Below are 17,499 nucleotides of genomic sequence, written 5' to 3' on the forward strand. Positions count from 1 at the left end.
TTGGGTGTATTTTGATCCACGGGTGGCATTTTCAAATGTGCAAAAACAAAAATGTCTTGGAAGAGATTCCTTGTTACTATGAAGGCGTCTTCCTCTTGCTTATCAGTTGTGAGAGAAACTCTTCCACAACATTATGGGATCCAAATGGAGAGGACCAAAGGGACTTAAAAGAGTACATCACACAGAACAGGAAACCCCGTAGCACCGATCTGAGACCATGAGATAGACTGGCGAGTAGATGCGGCACCTGGAGCTACGCACTAAGTTACCAAAACCAAAAACTAGGAACCTAGGACGTTGGCATCACGACACCTCGGTGTGAATAGCTAACCAGGACCGCTGCCCGAAGGCAGTCATCTCCGTGACCGGAAGCTTCCAACACGTTTCAGGTCTGACTGGTTCCTGCACGGAAACTGCAGAGTTCGGGTGCTGTCGCCTGTCCAATCACAGAGCACGAAGCAATGAGGAAAAGCCCACAGGGCTCCCCTGACCCGACCCTGCCATGGGCAACGTCTGCTGGGGTGCCGGCAGCCTCCTTAGTCTATGGCTCCTGGGTGGATGCTGAGCACAGGAGGCTCCAGGCAAGTCGGGGAGTAGTTGAGGTGCGGCTCCTTGATCCACAACAGGGGCACCCCGTTCTTCCCCTCTGAGTTCTTGCTGGAGTTCCGGCTTTTGAAGCGCACCAGCAGAATGGTGATGATGAGGATGCCAAAGATGGGGAAAGGGTAGAAGAAGACAAAGTAGAAGAGGGCATCGTTGGAGCAGATGAGCGACTGCAGGGTGGAACCTGGAAGGCAGCAAGGAACGGTGAAGGTGGAGCCTGGACTCTGCGCCTGCTCCCTGCTCCCCAGAGCTCACCTGCCCTGAGCAAGCTACCGCAGACACTCTCCTAGCTCTCCCCTGCCACCAGTGACTGGGAGATTTTGCCTTGTTCTTTTTCTCACAGCACTCCAACCCTCATGACTCTTAAGTTCAAATGATGCAGTGCCTCCATTCCCACCGAGATCCATAACGTCTGCTGGGAAAGCCATACATTCAAGTTGAGCTTATTGACTGTGAACGTGACGGTGTCTAGGGTGGTGAAGAAGCTCACTCCGATTCCTTCTTACCCTCCTACATGGTAAGCGGGTAGCTGACATGTCCTTCTGTGCCTAGTTCTACTTAGACTTCCATCTCAGGGGATCTAGCACATTCCTTTCCTGCCTGCTTCAGGGAGTGGTTGTCCTAGAAAAGACACTTGCTGAACATTAGCAACTCACCTTCTTTTGCGGACCACTGACAGTATCCAGTGTCTGTGGCTCCACAGGGTGAACTTAAAGGTATGGCTCCACAGGGTGAACTTACAGGTATGGAAGAGAATTAAGCCTGGGGCCCTGACAGCAGGTCAGCGCTGCTTGCTCATGTATTAGCCTTCGCCTCTCAGTGATCCCTGTGTCCGTGAAGCTTAGTTAACTACGGATGTCTACAGTGTGGGTCCACAGGTCATGTGTGGCCTCACCACTCTCCCTCTCATTTCTGACACTGAATGCAGATTCCATTCAGTCTTTCTCCACTCTCCCTTCCAGTGTATAGTGGCACACCATCAGAATGACGAAAAGTCAGCACACAGTTTACGCTTACAGTTTGCTAACGTATATTAAATTACTGATGGTAAACCACTTTCAACCCATAAAAATTTCAATTTCACTTAACATGGTAGTGAGGCGGTAGTCCGGGCAGAAAGAGAGCTGAGCAGCCCAACCCTCACGGCAGATGATGAGGTAGTGTGCCTCGATTGGAAAGAGGTTGAACACTTGAGATTTCTTTGGTGCCTGCATTCTGAGCCAATTCTACTAGAGCAAACACCATTTTTTGCCTGATCTACTCTGCATTTTGACAGATGGCCAATCAAAAGAGACCCAGTCTCTGTTCAGAGTGAAGTTCCTCACAGGATAGAAACTGAATTCGGGACCATTCGGAGGGGACAGCTTACTCTTATTGCCTCTAAACTCCTCCAGCTCTGTCCTCCTAGGCTGGTCCCAGTAACCAGGCAGATTCTACTGCAGTCGCCCCCTAAGTCAGCATCCAAAATAAAAGTGACTCAGAGACATGAGGGAAAGCATGAATAACAGGCTTTACCCCTTTTCTCCCTCCTGCAAGTCCAGAAACACTTACTAATTCCCAGCAGACTGACCTGGCACTCTAATGTATAACAAAGGCATACTAAGTGAGAAACTTGCACAGTGAAATCTTACTGAAATGGACTCAGGCAGATCACAAGAGCCATGTGGCATCTTTAACTCCTAGCCCTATTTTTTAGGCAAGGGTAACTGAGGTCAACTATGTGGGTTAGTGTGTCAAATTCTACGTCTCAACCCCTGCTAACAAATGCCTATTGAAGTTAGGAAGACTATATTAGCCCACAACCAAGCTCTGCATTTACGTTATAGACACCCCAGGGACAAAGGTGACACCCCTCTTCTGTAACTGGGGAAACTCACTTGTGTCCAGAACCCGGATGCCAATGGGAGCAGACTCCTCCTCCGTCAGCCGGTACCATTCCTTCTGAGGGCTGGGCAGCCATTCCTCTACATGGCAGGAATAGTTGCCTGTGTCCTGGGGGCTTGCCTCAAGCACTGTGAGCCGGTACAGCAGGGGCGAGAGCCTCTGGAAGCGCAGCCTGCCCTCCCAAGGGCTGCCTTCGGGACCAAAGACAGCATCAGGTCCCACGCTCAGCAGGACTGTCCTCTCTGTTGGATCTTCAGAGTCCTCCTCTTCCAATACCACCTCCTCCTCCTCTTGCTCATCAATGCCAAGGCTGCCTCTTTTCCCTCCACCTTTAGTCCTTAGAGAGTACCAGGCCACAGCAAAGCGGGAGTCCTGGCTTGATCGAGACAAGATGCTGCAGTCTAGTTGGAAAGCTGCCTTCTCGGTCACGGTGGCATTGGGGACCACTGTGTCTACCTGGAGGGCAGCGTCTGGGGAGAGACAAGGAACAGAGAAGGGAGAAAGAGTGCATTCATTTCCTCAGAACAAACAAAACAAGATAGAAAGGTGGCTCCACAGGTAAAAGTGCTTGTCACACTGAACTGACAGCCTGAGTTTAAGCTGTCCCAGAACCCATGTCAATAAGCCAGACATCCTGGGTTCGCAGGAGGAAGGAATGTGCTGGAGAAATGGCTCCAAACTTAGGAACACTTAATCTTGCAGAGGACTGGTTCCATTTCCAGCACCTAAATAGTAGCCTGCCACCACCCTTAACTCCATTTCCAGGTGATTCAATAACTTCTGCTGACCTCTGTAGGTACCAGGCATGTGGTAAACACACACACACACACACCCCTCACCTACATAAAATTTAAAAATTTAAATACACCTTTAGTCCCAGCACTTGGGAAGCAAAGGGAAGTAGATCTCTGTAAGTTCAAGGCCAGCCTGATCTAAGAATTCCAGGACAACCAGGGCTACATAGTGAGCCCTTGTCTCACCACCCCCACAAATAAATTAAATTAGTGTATAAACACGAGAGGGAGGCTGGGAGGGAGGAAAGATGGAGGGTGGATCTAGACTATGTACAGGGTCTCAAGCTTGGGGCCACATCAGGATCACACAGGTGGCAAGATGGCAGAAACTTGCGCCCACCCAGTTTCCTTTCATCAGCTGTGTAGACATTCCCTCCAGGATTCATTTCCCTTTTTAGAGAAATCGACTACTGGGGTGTTTTAGGAAGACTAAACATCAGTTTAACTGGCAGGGACCTAGCTGGTTCCCCATAAATGTCTTTCTCCTCCCAGACCATGGAAGGTGGGGTGTTAGGGAAGTTCCCCCCATAATCTACCAAATGGGTGGGAGTTGTGGCAAGCGTGTTCATCTGCCTTTCTCTGCACTTCCACAGAATGGCAGTCTCCTGGCAAGCTTTAGAGCAGCAGCAGCAAGACAGCCAACTATATACACAGAAAACAACTCGGGGGAGAGGTTCTCCTCCATTATGGGTAAGTACAGGTGAAGGCAATCGACCCAAGACAGAGGTGGATGAATGGGACACAGCACAGCTGTGACTACAACGAGTCATCAAGGACAAGAGCAGCTCAAGTCAGACTCGGTGACATAGGAGAAGAACTTGCAACAGTACAAGAACTGTGAGAGTGAATAGGCAATGCATTCACACCGACAGGTCACAAGTTCAATTCCGCTCCCTGTCCTGTCTGCTGTGATAAGAATCAATGGTACCGTGATGCTGCAGGAGACACGGGACTCTGCTCATCTTAGCCCTAATTATATGTTAAATGTAACAATAATTGCACCCAGTAATTATCTGCATTTGCACACTTTAGAAACAGCAATAGAGACAAGAGGAACAAAAGGCCGCATGGAAAAGTCATTAGTGCCATCGGAACTACCGGGAGCAGAGTGGAGGCTAAAGGTACTGCCACTGTCTACTTAAACAATTGCTTCCTTTCCACTGAAAAGCCAGCGGCATAACTTCTCAACACACAGCTACTGCTTCAAGACTTCTGTCACAGGAGCCACCTGCTCCGACCAGAATGCATGCTTTAAAAAGAAAATATTCTTGGGACCTAGAATAACTAATTGCTGGCTTTTATTCTAATTAAGAAATCTAATCACCTGAGGACAAAGCCAGATGTATAATTTTCCATTCATAGGCCAAACAAGTTGAGAGAATTTAGAATACAAATGTGTAATATAAATGTTCATATGCTTAATTGCAAATAATTTCTTAAATAAACTCATTATATTCAGGACCGTGATAGTTAAACCTTATTCTTGACTATATTTGGAATCACCTAGGAACCACACTGTTGAACATGTCAGAGAAGAATCCAGAGACGGCCCACTTACCTGGGATGTGAGCAGCACCACCCTATGGGCTGGGGTCTTAGACTGAGCAGAAGGCAGAGAAGGAGAAAGCCACTAAGCACCAGCGTACACGTCCCTCTGCTTCTTACTGGATGTAGCGCAGCCCTGCTGCCTCACACTCTGTCAAGTCAACACTTCTTCCCATAAGCTGCATGTTAGGTCTCTGGTCACTGTGATGAGATAGTGCCTAATAGAGGCGTCCAAAACATTCTTAGCGTGGAAACACCAAAGGCTAGGGGTCTTACCAGGTCGCATGACTGTGACGGCCGTCTGTCCAGCTGTGTCCTCAGCCCGTTTATACCACACTCCACTGGGGCTGGGCAGCCACTCCTCCACTCGGCAGCTGTAGGTCCCGCTGTCCTGCACTGCCACATTCTGGATGAAGAGCCTGTACACGCCAGAAGATGGGCTCTCCAAGTGCAGCCGTCCCTTCAGGTTGTTTTTGGCAGCCTGCTCACCATAGTGGAAGGTAGCATCTCGGCTGAGGTGGGCCACTACTTCCCGCTCTGGGTGGTTGGGCTTCCATACGAACCACTCCACCAGCAGCTGGGAGGCCATGCTGGTGCGGTTCAGGACCACACACTCCAGCTGGATCTGCCGTGTCTCCAGAATAGACAGGCTCCCCTGGGCTTGGCTGAGCTTCAGGCGGCTGTCTGAACAGGGAGGAAAGAAACAGTGTGGCAAGACAGCAAACAGTGAGCAGCACCCTAGAGAGGGGAGCCGAACAGGCGCCCCTGGAGCACAGCAGAATGCCTCAGACATGCTTCTCAAATAGGATACTCTGAGTGTGATGAATCCCTGGCCATGTGGGAGCCTTGTGTTCAGCAGCAGCTGTCTCTGGTTCGGAATTCTTGGGGGCTGAGATGTTTGGGGGAGGAAAAACATGAGCAACGAAAGACTAATGACACAGTCTCCGCAGTGTGTGTCTGATGGATGGGGTAGCTAGCAGGAGAAGGGGCGGGCGAGGACAGAGTGCCAGCCCCTCTCCCAGCATGAGTAAAGCCGAGGTCTTGCAAATGCCAGGCATGCATTATACTACTGACTATCACTGTGGTGATTTGAATGAGAAAGGCCCTCACAGGCTCATATATTGAATGCTTGGGTCCCAGTTGGTGGAACTATCTGAGAAGGATTAGGAGGTGTGGCCTTGCTGGAGGAGCTGTGTCACTGGGGGTAGGCTTTGGGGTTTCAAAAGCCTATACCATTCTCTGTCTGTCTGTCTCTGTGTCTCTGTCTCTCTCTCCCTCCCTACTTCCTGGGGTTTGTGGATCAGATGTGAACTCTCAGCTACTGCTCCAGCACCCTGCCTGCCTGCTGCCATGCTCCCCACCTTGATGGTCATGGATTCACCCTCTGAACCTGGAAGCAAGCCCCTAATCAAATGCTTTCTTGTACAAATTGCCTTGGTCACAGTGACTGTTCATAGCAGTAGAACAGTAAGTAGTACAATCACCAACCTTTTTAAAATTGTGTTTTGAGATAAGGTTAGTGAAACCTTGCCCAGGCTAGCCTTGAGCTTCTGTAGCCTGGCAAGCCTTGAACTTATGATCCCCTTCCTCAGCTCTCTGAGGACCAAGGATTACGGCCCTCACCACCAGACCTGGGCTAAGATAAACTTTTAAGTCTGACCATATGATTAACTGGACTGTGCAGACCAGAATCACAGAAGAACTACCAAGGAAAAACACAGTTTAGTATGTGTAAGCACTGTGCCTCTGAATGGCTTCCTTTTTGAGGTGGAGAGGGAACACTGTGACATCAGCAAAGACAAGACAGAACTGATGGGGTTGGAAGAGCTAAACAGCCATGGACAAGGTTTCCCTCTGTGGAACAAGCATCATGAACCATAGCTCCTGCTGACAGCATGCCTGTGACTTCAAGGAGTCCCTGTGAACCTCTCTGGACCAGTAGATACTAACACTGTAGCCATGACACTGCTAACACAGTATCATGTTAAAGTAAGTGTTAAAGAGCACTGGGCCAACATCCCTGAGTGACTTGTGGGACATACTTGCTCTTGCTACACTCCAGTGCTGTCTGAATGTTTCATACCGTATCGATGATCACTTGCAAATAAAAAGCCAAAAACAAAATGAAGAGAGAAACCTATTTTTCAACAGTTTGGCCAAACAATACATGTAAGATGTTAACTCTGGCACTATCTCTGAAGGGGTTTCATTGTGGACCCCTCCCCACTGCCTGCAAAGGTTCAGTAATATGTGCTTTCTCATCAGGAAAAAGGGGGAGGGGGACAAGGAACAGAAGAAAAACGAGATGCAAAACATAAAATCAACTGAAAAAGCCAAAGCCGTCACAGTGAGCATCTTGTGAGTTTTCTGTGCTAAAATTCACTACAGGAGAGATGCCACCACGCTCGAGACTGGGATCCTATGGCCTTTTGCACTGTCTCACTTAAGTCCACAGCACCCTCAGAGGGGAAAACCCCTCCAAGAAAAAGCTACCTGGCATCAAACCAAAGGCAGAATGGAAGAAGACTGGAGGGCAGGGAAGAGACCTTGGAGGGGGGATCAGAGAACCAAGAACAGCATTATCCTAATGGAGACAAACTGGGGTGGAAGGCAGAGTCAGAGCAAGGCAGAGAGCATGGGCGGGCCAGACCACAGCCCTCAGCAATCAGAAGCCCTGAGGCAGCACAGATGGCAACCTCACCTACTTGGGGGCTGAGGCAGGGGGATCTCAAGGTCAAGGCCTGCCTGGATCACGTGGTGAGTTGAGAGCAGCTTGAGGTTCATAATGTGGCCTGGTAGGCAGTCAGGACCCCGGTCACGGTGACAGCCATAGGAAACCCCTCAGAGGTGGACCTTCTGCTCTATGCAGGAGGAACGGTTATCAGAAAATGTCACTGTGTGGCCGGGGGGATCCTAGAACACACAGTCAATTGAAGGGAATGGTGCCCTTGCATCCAGCCTGGGTCCGGCCACATCTAGATTTCTGTCCCCAGTCCCATGGCTTTGCTGGGAGTCTGGCAAAGAAATGAAGTCTCTGTACTCACTGAAGGAGCTTCATCTAGTGTAAGAGATAGGCAACAAATATACCTCTGTGTGTGTGTGTGTCTGTGTGTCTGTGTGTCTGTGTGTGTGTGAGTGTGTGTGTGTGTATGTGTGCATGTGAGTGTGTGTATGCATGTGTGCATGTGTGAGTGTGTGTGATTGTGAGTGTGTTTGTGTTTGAATATATAAATAACACACGGCAGCTGATAAGTGGGTTGTAAGTATAAACATGAAAAGTGATTCATAATTATTTACATATGAATAGGTAAATGGACAGGATGTGGGGGCGGGGCTATGTTTTGTAAAGGCAATGGAATAACCAGTGACAGGATGTTATTTAAGTCAGAATGACATGGGAATGCCTCTCTGAGAAGATGGAGATAAAGGAGTTTCTTTGTATGTTCCACGATGACATAAGCAGGGCATAGGCCCTGTGTTGGTTTAAAAAAGTCACCATGAATTACTTCAGCACCCAGTACTTACTAAGGATGCCATGCCAGCGGCTGATGACATAAAGACACAGCTCTAACCATAGAGACCATGCTTATAAGTACTGTAGAAGACATGAAAATAGCTACCATACTGAGTTTATAAGGGTCTCTCCCTACAAGGATATGGAAGAAATAGAACAGGCTTCCTGGAAGTGGTGCTGAGTGAAGTCTTGGGGATGGGATGTGGACAGGAGAATGGGAGGAGGGGCTCATCACAGGTGCAGGGGACCACATGCAGATAGGACTGTGCTGTTGGCCCTTGAGGAAGCACAGATGGTTACAATACACACAGGACACATGAGGGAAGGTGGGTGGACAGTGCAGTGAAGGCCACTCTACAAGAATTCAGAAGCCATGTTAACTTAAAAGCAGAGGCTGTGAGGGGCTCAGCCTTTCCATACTAGAATCAAATAGCAGGTCTGTCATGCATTGTTCTGGGGGCTGGCATTCCAGGGAGAAAGCTAGCCAGGGCTGCCAACAGCAGAACTGATGCTCGCAGAGCAGCTCAGTGTCCTAGATGTCACCTGCACTTTGGAGACCTCAGCTGCCCTCAGAAGCTCACTGGAGAGGCTCCCACGAGAGACGTGAGGACGCTCCTGAGCCTATCAGCATTAGGACCATAGCAGGTCCAGTAGAAGGTCTGTAGGGCACCAGAGTTGACAGCTCATGCACCTACAATCATACCCACAGTATGATGCGCGCGTGCACATGCATGTGGTGGGTACGGCTACAGAGCTCCCCAAGCCATAGTTTGCAGGAAACCCACAGGCCAATGGTGGCCACACCTTCCATTCTTACCTGGCTGCTTCACAGTGACCTCTGTGCGCCCTGAAACCTCCTCAGCCAGCTTGTACCAGGCATAGTTGGGACTCAGCAGCCACTCCTCCACATGGCAGTAGTAGCTACCACTGTCGCTGACCTCAGCTCTCTGCACAGTGAGGCTGAACAGGCCCCCTGACACATGCCTCTCGAACTGCAGCCGGCCTCTCAGGCCCTCCTCCTCGGCGTAGGTTCCATACTCAAAGGCTGAACTGTGCGTGGTTTTGAGAATGAGCTTGCCGTCCGCATCTGAGGGTTTGTGAACATACCACAGCACGGCAAAGTGCGAGTTTGGGCTGGTCTGGGACTTGACGGAGCAGTTCAGCTGAATTGGCCGGTTCTCCACCAGTGTGAGGGTTCTCTTTGATTTGCTCACCTGAAGCTTTGTCACTGTGAAGGGAAGAGGGCAACTGAGAAGGAGTAACAGAGTCTGGGCCTGTCTCAAGCTCACTTCTAGGCTGGGAGACTGGTTCTGCCCATCAGGGAACAGAGCAGGAATGAGATCCCCCCAAACCTCCCTCAGTGTCAGCCGCCCATCTACTGGCCTGCTGTCACATCCTGTGCCCTGTCCACTCTCCCTGTGCCACTGTCCGTACCCAGCCAAGACACCAATCTGCCCAGAGCTTGACCTTGCTTAAAATGCTTAATGGCTCCCAACTGTCTGTACAATCTAAAGAAACTTCATTTGGCCAGCACAAGCCCTTCAGAGCCTGGCCCTTGCTCAACTGACTTGACTCGCCTCCTAGGACTTCCCCTCAGCTCCTCCAGCTCCCCTGACCCACAAACTTTACCCTGAACCTTGGCCACTGTCCCCATTGTTCTGTCTTCTCTTTCATGTCCCTGCCAGACCCCGCTTTCTACTCAATCTCTGTCTGTCTCCCATTCCCTGTTTGGTGCCCTCTGACACCCAGCTGCCTTCCTGCCTCTCCTCTTCCCTAGACCCCCAAGCTCCCAGGAACAGAGATGACACTTTTCCATTCAGTCAGCTGCTATTTCTCATCATCCCCTTCTCAGGGGACACCCTGAGAGTGGGACAGCCCCAGCCTCACAGTGCTCACTGCCAGTGTCCTTTCTCACTCCTGTACTGCATAGCCTAGCACAGTACCTGGGCTTTGGAAAGCAGAACAGGTCTCCCTCCGTGTTTTCTCAGAGACTGAGATGTGACAACAGGCAGTATAGCAGAGGCCAGTGCAGGTCCTGAAGCAGTGAGGACAGCAAGGGACACAGCAGAGCCAGCACCAGCTCCTTCCCTTACCACTGCAGCGCAGAAGCCACAGGATGGCCAACGGCAGACAATGATAATGGGGAGAGCCAACTCCATATGCTGCCCTGCTCATAGCAGAGCAAATGTTCATCTTTAAGTTGCCAAGAAGCCAAACCCTCGTGAAATGTATGGTGTTGGAGATTATTGGAGAATATTCCCCTATGTATCATTATACTTACCCGTGTTCCCTACTAACCTGAGAGGAAAGGAGAAGGCAATTCTCTAAATGAGCTGGTAGTGAGAGCAGCTGCCCACCCACCCCCCTCTTCACATCTTAATTCTGGGTCACTCTGCCAGCTGAGGAAAACCCAGGGTATGGTACAGGTCCCACAGCGAGAGAACAGCCAGGGCTTCAGCCAACTGGCCAGACCCATCTCCAGGCCCGCTGAGGAGCCCTTGCTTCCTTAAGACTGGAGTCTGCCGCTGGAATGTGCAGAAACTATTCAGGTGTGCAGCTGGGCCCTAGCTGGGCCCTGGGATTCTGGCCACTTAGCTGGCCTGCTTTGTTTAGAGGCTTCAAGGGGCTGAGTCTCATGTGTAAGGAAAGAGAGTGTTTGACAGCCATAGACTGCTCCTCTGTGTGCCCAGTAGCACCCAGACAAACGCTTACGATGGACTTAAAACTTTAGTGAGAAGGCACAGCAGGGTCCCACAGCCAGCACCATTACTACAAAAGCATCTCTGAGGACCTGCCTCCTGCTGCTGAGGCAGACTGTCCCCTCGTGGAGGACCTTTGAATTTACACACAGACGTCGAGCCATGGAGAACACATCAGGACGAGCTGTGGCCCATGCTCCAGTTTCATCTGTTTGTACCAGCCAGTCTCTCCACTTTCCCTTTTCTTCAAACACAAGGTCCTTCGGGCACACTGGTAATCCTAGAGGCTCCACTGGCCCTGGCCTGCTGGTCACCTTTCCTGAGTGGACTCCTGTGAGGCCCGAAGCAACCTGCTTGCTCTCTTCTCATCCCTTTCCAACCCAACTCACCACCTGCAAATGGATCTCAATCAGTCCAGACGGCACCACCTGAATCATCTGGTGTTTGGCCAGATGAACTGGGTTGTTCAGTGTAGAGTAGAAAGAGCTTTAAAATGTATTATTAATTGGGGCCAGATTATTTTTGCAACTGTTACTAAGGAAACCTCAATTGCTATAGTAACTGCATATGTTAAACTGGGATGCTATGACTCAAGTTCTACTCAGTCACATGGTCAAAGAACCACAAGCCAAGGAAGAGAAATATTTCAAAGCATTTCCAGTTTCTTCTTCTTCTTCTTCTACTACTTCTTCTTCTTCTTCTTCTTCTTCTTCTTCTTCTTTTTCTTCTTGTTTATCTCTATCTCTCTCTCTCTCTCTCACCCTCTCTCTCTCTCTCACTCTCTAACTCTCTCTCTCTCTCTCTCTCAGCATCCCATGTCAAAATATTATGAAGTGTCCGGGAGCTTAAGAGAGAGGTACTTTGAAATTTTGTGAATGCTTGGCAGATGGGCAGGGGGTCAGTTCTTAGATAAGCTCTGCATTTCCTCTCGTATCTCAGGTGTAGGGAGGACACCTCCTGAAGCCTGGAGGAGTCAGGGGGCTCCACAGCTCATTAGGAAGCATTCACAAGCCCGCCTCAGCATCGCCCTGGGCAAGGTGCATCTGCAGGCCTCCCTCCCTCCCTCCCTCCCGCTTAGGAGAGCCCCGACTTTCCTAAGGACCAGTGTTTTCATCTGCAAACAAGAGCAGCAAAAGTGTGGATCTAATTCACCCAGAGTGCCCTGCAGATGAAATGCATTAGCTACGGAGGGGTTTAGTATGAGGCTGAGCGGACCCTGAACAATAGTTAAGCTTTAGTTAGCGCTCCTCATCCCCTCTTGGTTTGTACTTGTGGTCCCAAGCTCAAAGCTTAGGTGAGACACTGACAAACAGTGGCAATTGAACTTTTTTTTTCTTTTTTGTTTTTTTTTAAGACAGGTTTTCTCTGTGTAACAATCCCTGGACTTGCTTTGTAGACCAAGCTGGCCTTGAACTCACAGAGACCTGTCTGCCTCTGCTTCCCAAGGGCTCACACCCAACAAAACTAATTTAAAATTAATTTTTAAATTTACTTTATATCCCAAACAGAGACCCCCCCACACACACACTTCTTAAAGTATTGTAGACAGGGCCATCAGGATGGCTCAGAGGATAAGATGCCTGCTGGCACTCCTGGAGACCTGAGTTCAAACCCAAGGACCCAAGGAAGGTGAGAACTGACTCCCAACAGTTGTCCACTAACCTCTACATGTATGTGACGTCACGTGTGTCACGTGCCTACTTCCTCCACACCATACACAGACATTAAATAAATCAAATAGAATAAAATAAATTCTAGGTCAGCAGGAGTGGCTCAGTGGTTAAGAGCACTGTCTGTTCTTCCAGAGAACCTAGGTTCAATTGCCAGCACCCCCATGGAGGCTCACAACTGTTTGTAACTCCAGGTCCAGAGTATCCAGTACCCTCTTCTGGCACCAGGCACATAAAAGTATACAGACATACACACAGGCAAAACACCCATATACATAAAGTATTAGTACACAAAAACCAAAATATCCTAAGCACTATGGATCAGCAGCATCAGATCCACTGGGTGGATTTCTTAGAGACAGACTCTCAGACCTACTGCATCACAGTCTCCATTAGAACAAGGTCTGTAGAGATCCAGACTTGCTTGCCTTCAGCCAGGGAACCCCTGGGTGTGACTGTTCAGCAGTGAGCACTGGGAGAGCCAATGAATGCAGAGGTGAAAGTAAGTAAAGATACGCAAAGGTAGGCTTGGTCAATCCCTTCACTCACATAGCAGAAGAGAGAATGCAGCAGGAGGCAGGAGGAGGGCCAGGCAGGCTGGGGCATGGTATATCGCAGCATCTGCCTTCCCAGCAGCCCCCATCATTCGAGGGAATGCCCTTCCTTGGATCAAAGCTAAGAGAATCTGTCAGTCCGGTAAAGGCTGCTTTGCTATGAGGCAGGACAGTGAACCGAGGGACTCAGCAGCAGAGAGCAGCAGTTGCTTCCCTCCCCATCCTTTGGCTCGGGCTTATGTGTGCACTGCTCATGCAGAAGGCACTTGCTCCTTTAGTAAATGATTCTCCTTAAACTCAACCATAACTGCCTTACATCAAGGGTCATTTTTAAAAGGACTCCTCCTTTTGCAAATGTCTGGGCAAAAGAACTATGACCCAATCATTGCTAATCATATTAACTAATAGGTGATTGAATTAAAAACCCAATTAATCTTTTAAAGGAGGGGTCATTAATTCTGACTGTGATAAAAGAGAGAGAGAACCTTGCAAAGAGCTGTGATCCCTGAGCCGGACTCTGAGAAATGAATGAGCTGGGGTCCAACAGGTGAAGAACTACAAGGCCAGACTCCCTGTACTGATCCGGCAAAAGCCAGTGGTTGGGTGTGGCAGATGATGTCAGAAGGGGGTATGGCCAAGACTGGGGAGGGGCCAGTTCTTGACCCTGCCCACTGTGGCTCTCAGGGAGGATTTGGTGGGTGGCACAGCTACTTGGCAAGTTAGAATTGTACTGGGTCAGAAATGGGGATAAGAGTGACTCCCAGAGACCTGTGGGTTTGTGAGCCTGCAGGATCTTGTGCGTGGCAGATTCTGTGCAAGACAGCAAGGGAGGAGCAAAGAGGAAAGAATGAAGATAAGGAAGGGAGACTCCGCTCTTTCTAAAACGTCTGACGGGAATGTCAGGGACAGAGGAAGCCAGTGGCTGGGGTGGATAAGATCCTTCAAGTGGAGTTGAGAGTGGTTAAGAGCACTGTCTGCTCTTCCAGAGGTCCTGAGTTCAATTCCCAGCAACCACATGGTGGCTCACGACCATCTGTAATGAGATCTGATGCCCTCTTCTGGTGTGTCTGAAGACATCAACAGTGTACTCACATACATAAAATAAATAAATCTTAAAAAAAAAAAGAAAGATCCTTCAAGGGCAAGGAATCAGGTCAACCAAGAGACTGGGGAAGAATGGGGAGCTCTGGGGACACCTCTCCCTCAAAATGTACACATACATGCATGCACACTCTGGGAAGCAAGTGGAAAAAGCACCTGTCACTCACGAAGTCACTGAACTTGAACTCGAAGTGTCTATGTCCCTGTCATGTCTCAGTTCCTGTCCTTCTCCCTCTGGATGGCCATGGCCTCCCTACCCAGTCCCTGATACGCTCTTTCTCAGACCTCAGCCTGAAGACAAGTCTCCCAGCCTCCGTCTCAGCCAGGGAGATCTTTCTAAAGGGCAAGCAGGAGAGTGGTCATTTCCAAGCTGAGCGCCTGTCCCTGGGACATCAGTTCTCCACAAGGCAATGCCACCACCACCCATACAATCCCACATCATCACAGGGATCTGGAGGCAGAAGGTCTTTTGATTTGATTACATTGGTTTAGGGAGTGGGAGATATTTACTATCTCAAATTCTCTCTCTGTCCTGTGTCCCGTGTGACTTTCAAATGACATTCATGAGAATTCTGCCTTTGAGACTAGAGCCTACTTTACTTTTCCAGTAAACAGAGTATCCCTCTTTTTTCTTCTTCATGTTTTTAATATATAGGGCCAACCAGGAGAGACCCTCTCCTTATCCTCTTCAGTCACTCTTTGTAATGGCCATCACTCTGCAGTTAGGGGCAGCAGTCACAGCCCCTCTGGCCATGACTGAGCTCTTTGTCACTGTCCTAGCCAGGTGGTGTCACATGCCTCTAATTCCAGTACAAACAAAAAAGTGCTATAGGGGGTTGAGGGAAGCTGATGGCATTTAAAGATTATGTGACTAGAAATGTTGCATTGGATTTAATTTAATTTCAGTGAAGATACACTGTCGTTTAATCTGCCACTTAAAAGGAGTCCATGAGGCTGGAGAGGCAGCTCAGCAGTTCAGACTGTAAACAGCTCATGCAGAGACGGTCAGTTCCCAGCACAGGTCAGGCGGCTCACAACCACACGGAACTCCAGTTCCAGGAGGTCTGACACCATCCTCTGTCTCTCCAAGTACCTGTATTCCTATGTGCACACACACAGACATACACACATGGTTAAAAATAGAAAGAAATTCTTTCAAAAGAGCTACACATGACCAAAGCCCCAATTCCACAGGTTAGGGTGCTTTCGTCTTAGAAACGTTCATCTCAGGCTATCTTCTACCATAAGGTCGTCACGCATACTAAGTATGTGTTCCTCAGTAGTCCTAGCAAGTAAATATTATTCCCAGTTTTACAAAGATTCTTTCTCAGTCACACAGCCCGCGATCTGGTAGACGTGGGACACCCCCCCAGGCCATATGCTAAAGGCCCTCATCTTTAACAAGAATGAACCAGGGTTCCCGGTGCTGGCTCAATCTCCATTCTGGAAGGTCTAACCCTATTCTCATCCACAGTCTACAGTGAAGTCCTGTGTGCCACACCCACACCTGCAGTGCCACACCTGCAGAGCCAGCAGGCGCTCAAACATGCCCAAAGGGGCATAGGCAGGTGGGCAAAGGAAAAGCAGCAAGGGTTGAAAGGTAAAAGAGTGAACTGGGAGAAGCCCAGCCACACCCGACCCTGTCCAACCTGCCTACAGGCAGAGCAGTGGCCCTAGCTGACCGTCACCAGTAACTGACATTAGGCAGACACCTGCTGCCACCATGGCAACAAGGCTTAAGCATGAATGGAGGGCTGAGATGTTCTCTCAGGACTCTTAGCCTTGGGCTTGCTCTGTCCTGCATAGACAACAGGCAGGCAGAAGCTGAATGGGTTAGAAGGAGGAGAACTCAGGCTGCCCAGGGAGGATGCAGGGCCACTTCTCTGGTAAGGATAGCCCATGCTCACATACCTCAGACTCTCGGCTAGCCCAATCTGCCAGGTCAGCAGAGAACATGAAGAACACAGATTTGGCAACATGCAGAGGGCATTAAATATTCATCCTGACTGTCCATCAGTCTGCTCCCAGAAGAATATACCCACTGACAAGCAGCCTTCTACCACCGGATGCTGTCCGCCTGGAGGCTTGTTTATTGCTTTGTCAATTTTAATGCACAATATTTAATAGCTAGACCGAGGGATAGTCATAAACATTTGCAAAGTGAGTGCTGACATTTCCCTTATTGCTTCTGTATTTAGCCACGTGAAATTGGAGGGTGTTTTTGGAACTGAAGAAAATCAGAAGGAAGGAAGATGATGCTTCACAACTAAAAAGGGGGGGGGGACTGAACGAGAATGGAGCACATTGGACTGGCCAAGTATTGCCTCAGTGCCCCATGGGGTCACAGTATGGGATCAAACAGATAAGACTAGTCTAAATCAAGGACAGAAAGGGAAGCTATCGATCGATCAATTGCCTTGGGGATCATAGGATCCGTAGCATGCCGATGGATTGGAAGTAGCCAATGATAAATCCTTGGCAAGTCACTTCTGACAGCAAGGCATCCATGCCAGCTAACCAGAGAGCTGGATGAAGTGAACAGCAGCACTGCAGTCCCCACCAGTGGCTCTGGCAGGAAGTAATCTGGGTACAGACCGCACAGAAGGTGGCAGGGAGAAAGACTTTCTTTGCAGCAGTGGAAGCCGATGATAAATGGACTGAGTTAGTCACCGGGTGCCTGGGCTTCTTGTTGATTATCCTCAGATAAGAACATTCACTAAGATACTCGTTAGTGGCAGGGGCATCTCTTTGGAAGATGCTAAGCCAGGCTTGGAAAGGCAGGCTGCACAGCGAAGGTGGGATGAAGGAGGCTGGCCCTGGTTTCCCCTGGCCCTAGAGCCACCTTGTGGCAGCAGTTAAAAGAATAAAGGAACCTGAAAGGTAGTAGATATTTGGTTTCATCTTTAACTGTCTCAATGAAGCTCCAAATGCTTTGTGGCCTTAATACTACAAAACAAAGACCCAGGGAACCCAGACGACAAAACAGAGAGGAGACTCAAGGAAAATACCTGGGGCTTGGCACCCCAGGAGTAGAATGCTTGCTTGCATACACAAAGCTCTGTGTTCCAACACACACACAACACACACACACACACACACACACACACACACACACACACACACACACACACACAC

The 17,499-nt window shown here is 49.4% G+C and overlaps 1 protein-coding gene across 1 annotated transcript in view; it reads right to left on the reverse strand.

Moving 5' to 3' along the window:
- Positions 1-519: 519 nt before the first annotated feature.
- The window catches only part of Igsf3 (immunoglobulin superfamily member 3), a 38,105-nt gene continuing 21,125 nt past the window's right edge, over positions 520-17,499 (reverse strand). Inside the window, exons 8-11 of the mRNA XM_028753020.1 lie at positions 9,158-9,568; positions 5,103-5,510; positions 2,481-2,957; positions 520-787 (exon numbers count right to left, since the gene is read on the reverse strand). Coding sequence (XP_028608853.1) covers positions 537-787; positions 2,481-2,957; positions 5,103-5,510; positions 9,158-9,568 — 1,547 coding nt within the window. The 3' untranslated portion in view covers positions 520-536. The remainder of the gene's footprint in view (positions 788-2,480; positions 2,958-5,102; positions 5,511-9,157; positions 9,569-17,499) is intronic.

Source organism: Grammomys surdaster, unplaced genomic scaffold, assembly GCF_004785775.1.
Source record: "Grammomys surdaster isolate TR1022 unplaced genomic scaffold, NIH_TR_1.0 125941, whole genome shotgun sequence".
NCBI lineage: Eukaryota > Metazoa > Chordata > Mammalia > Rodentia > Muridae > Grammomys > Grammomys surdaster.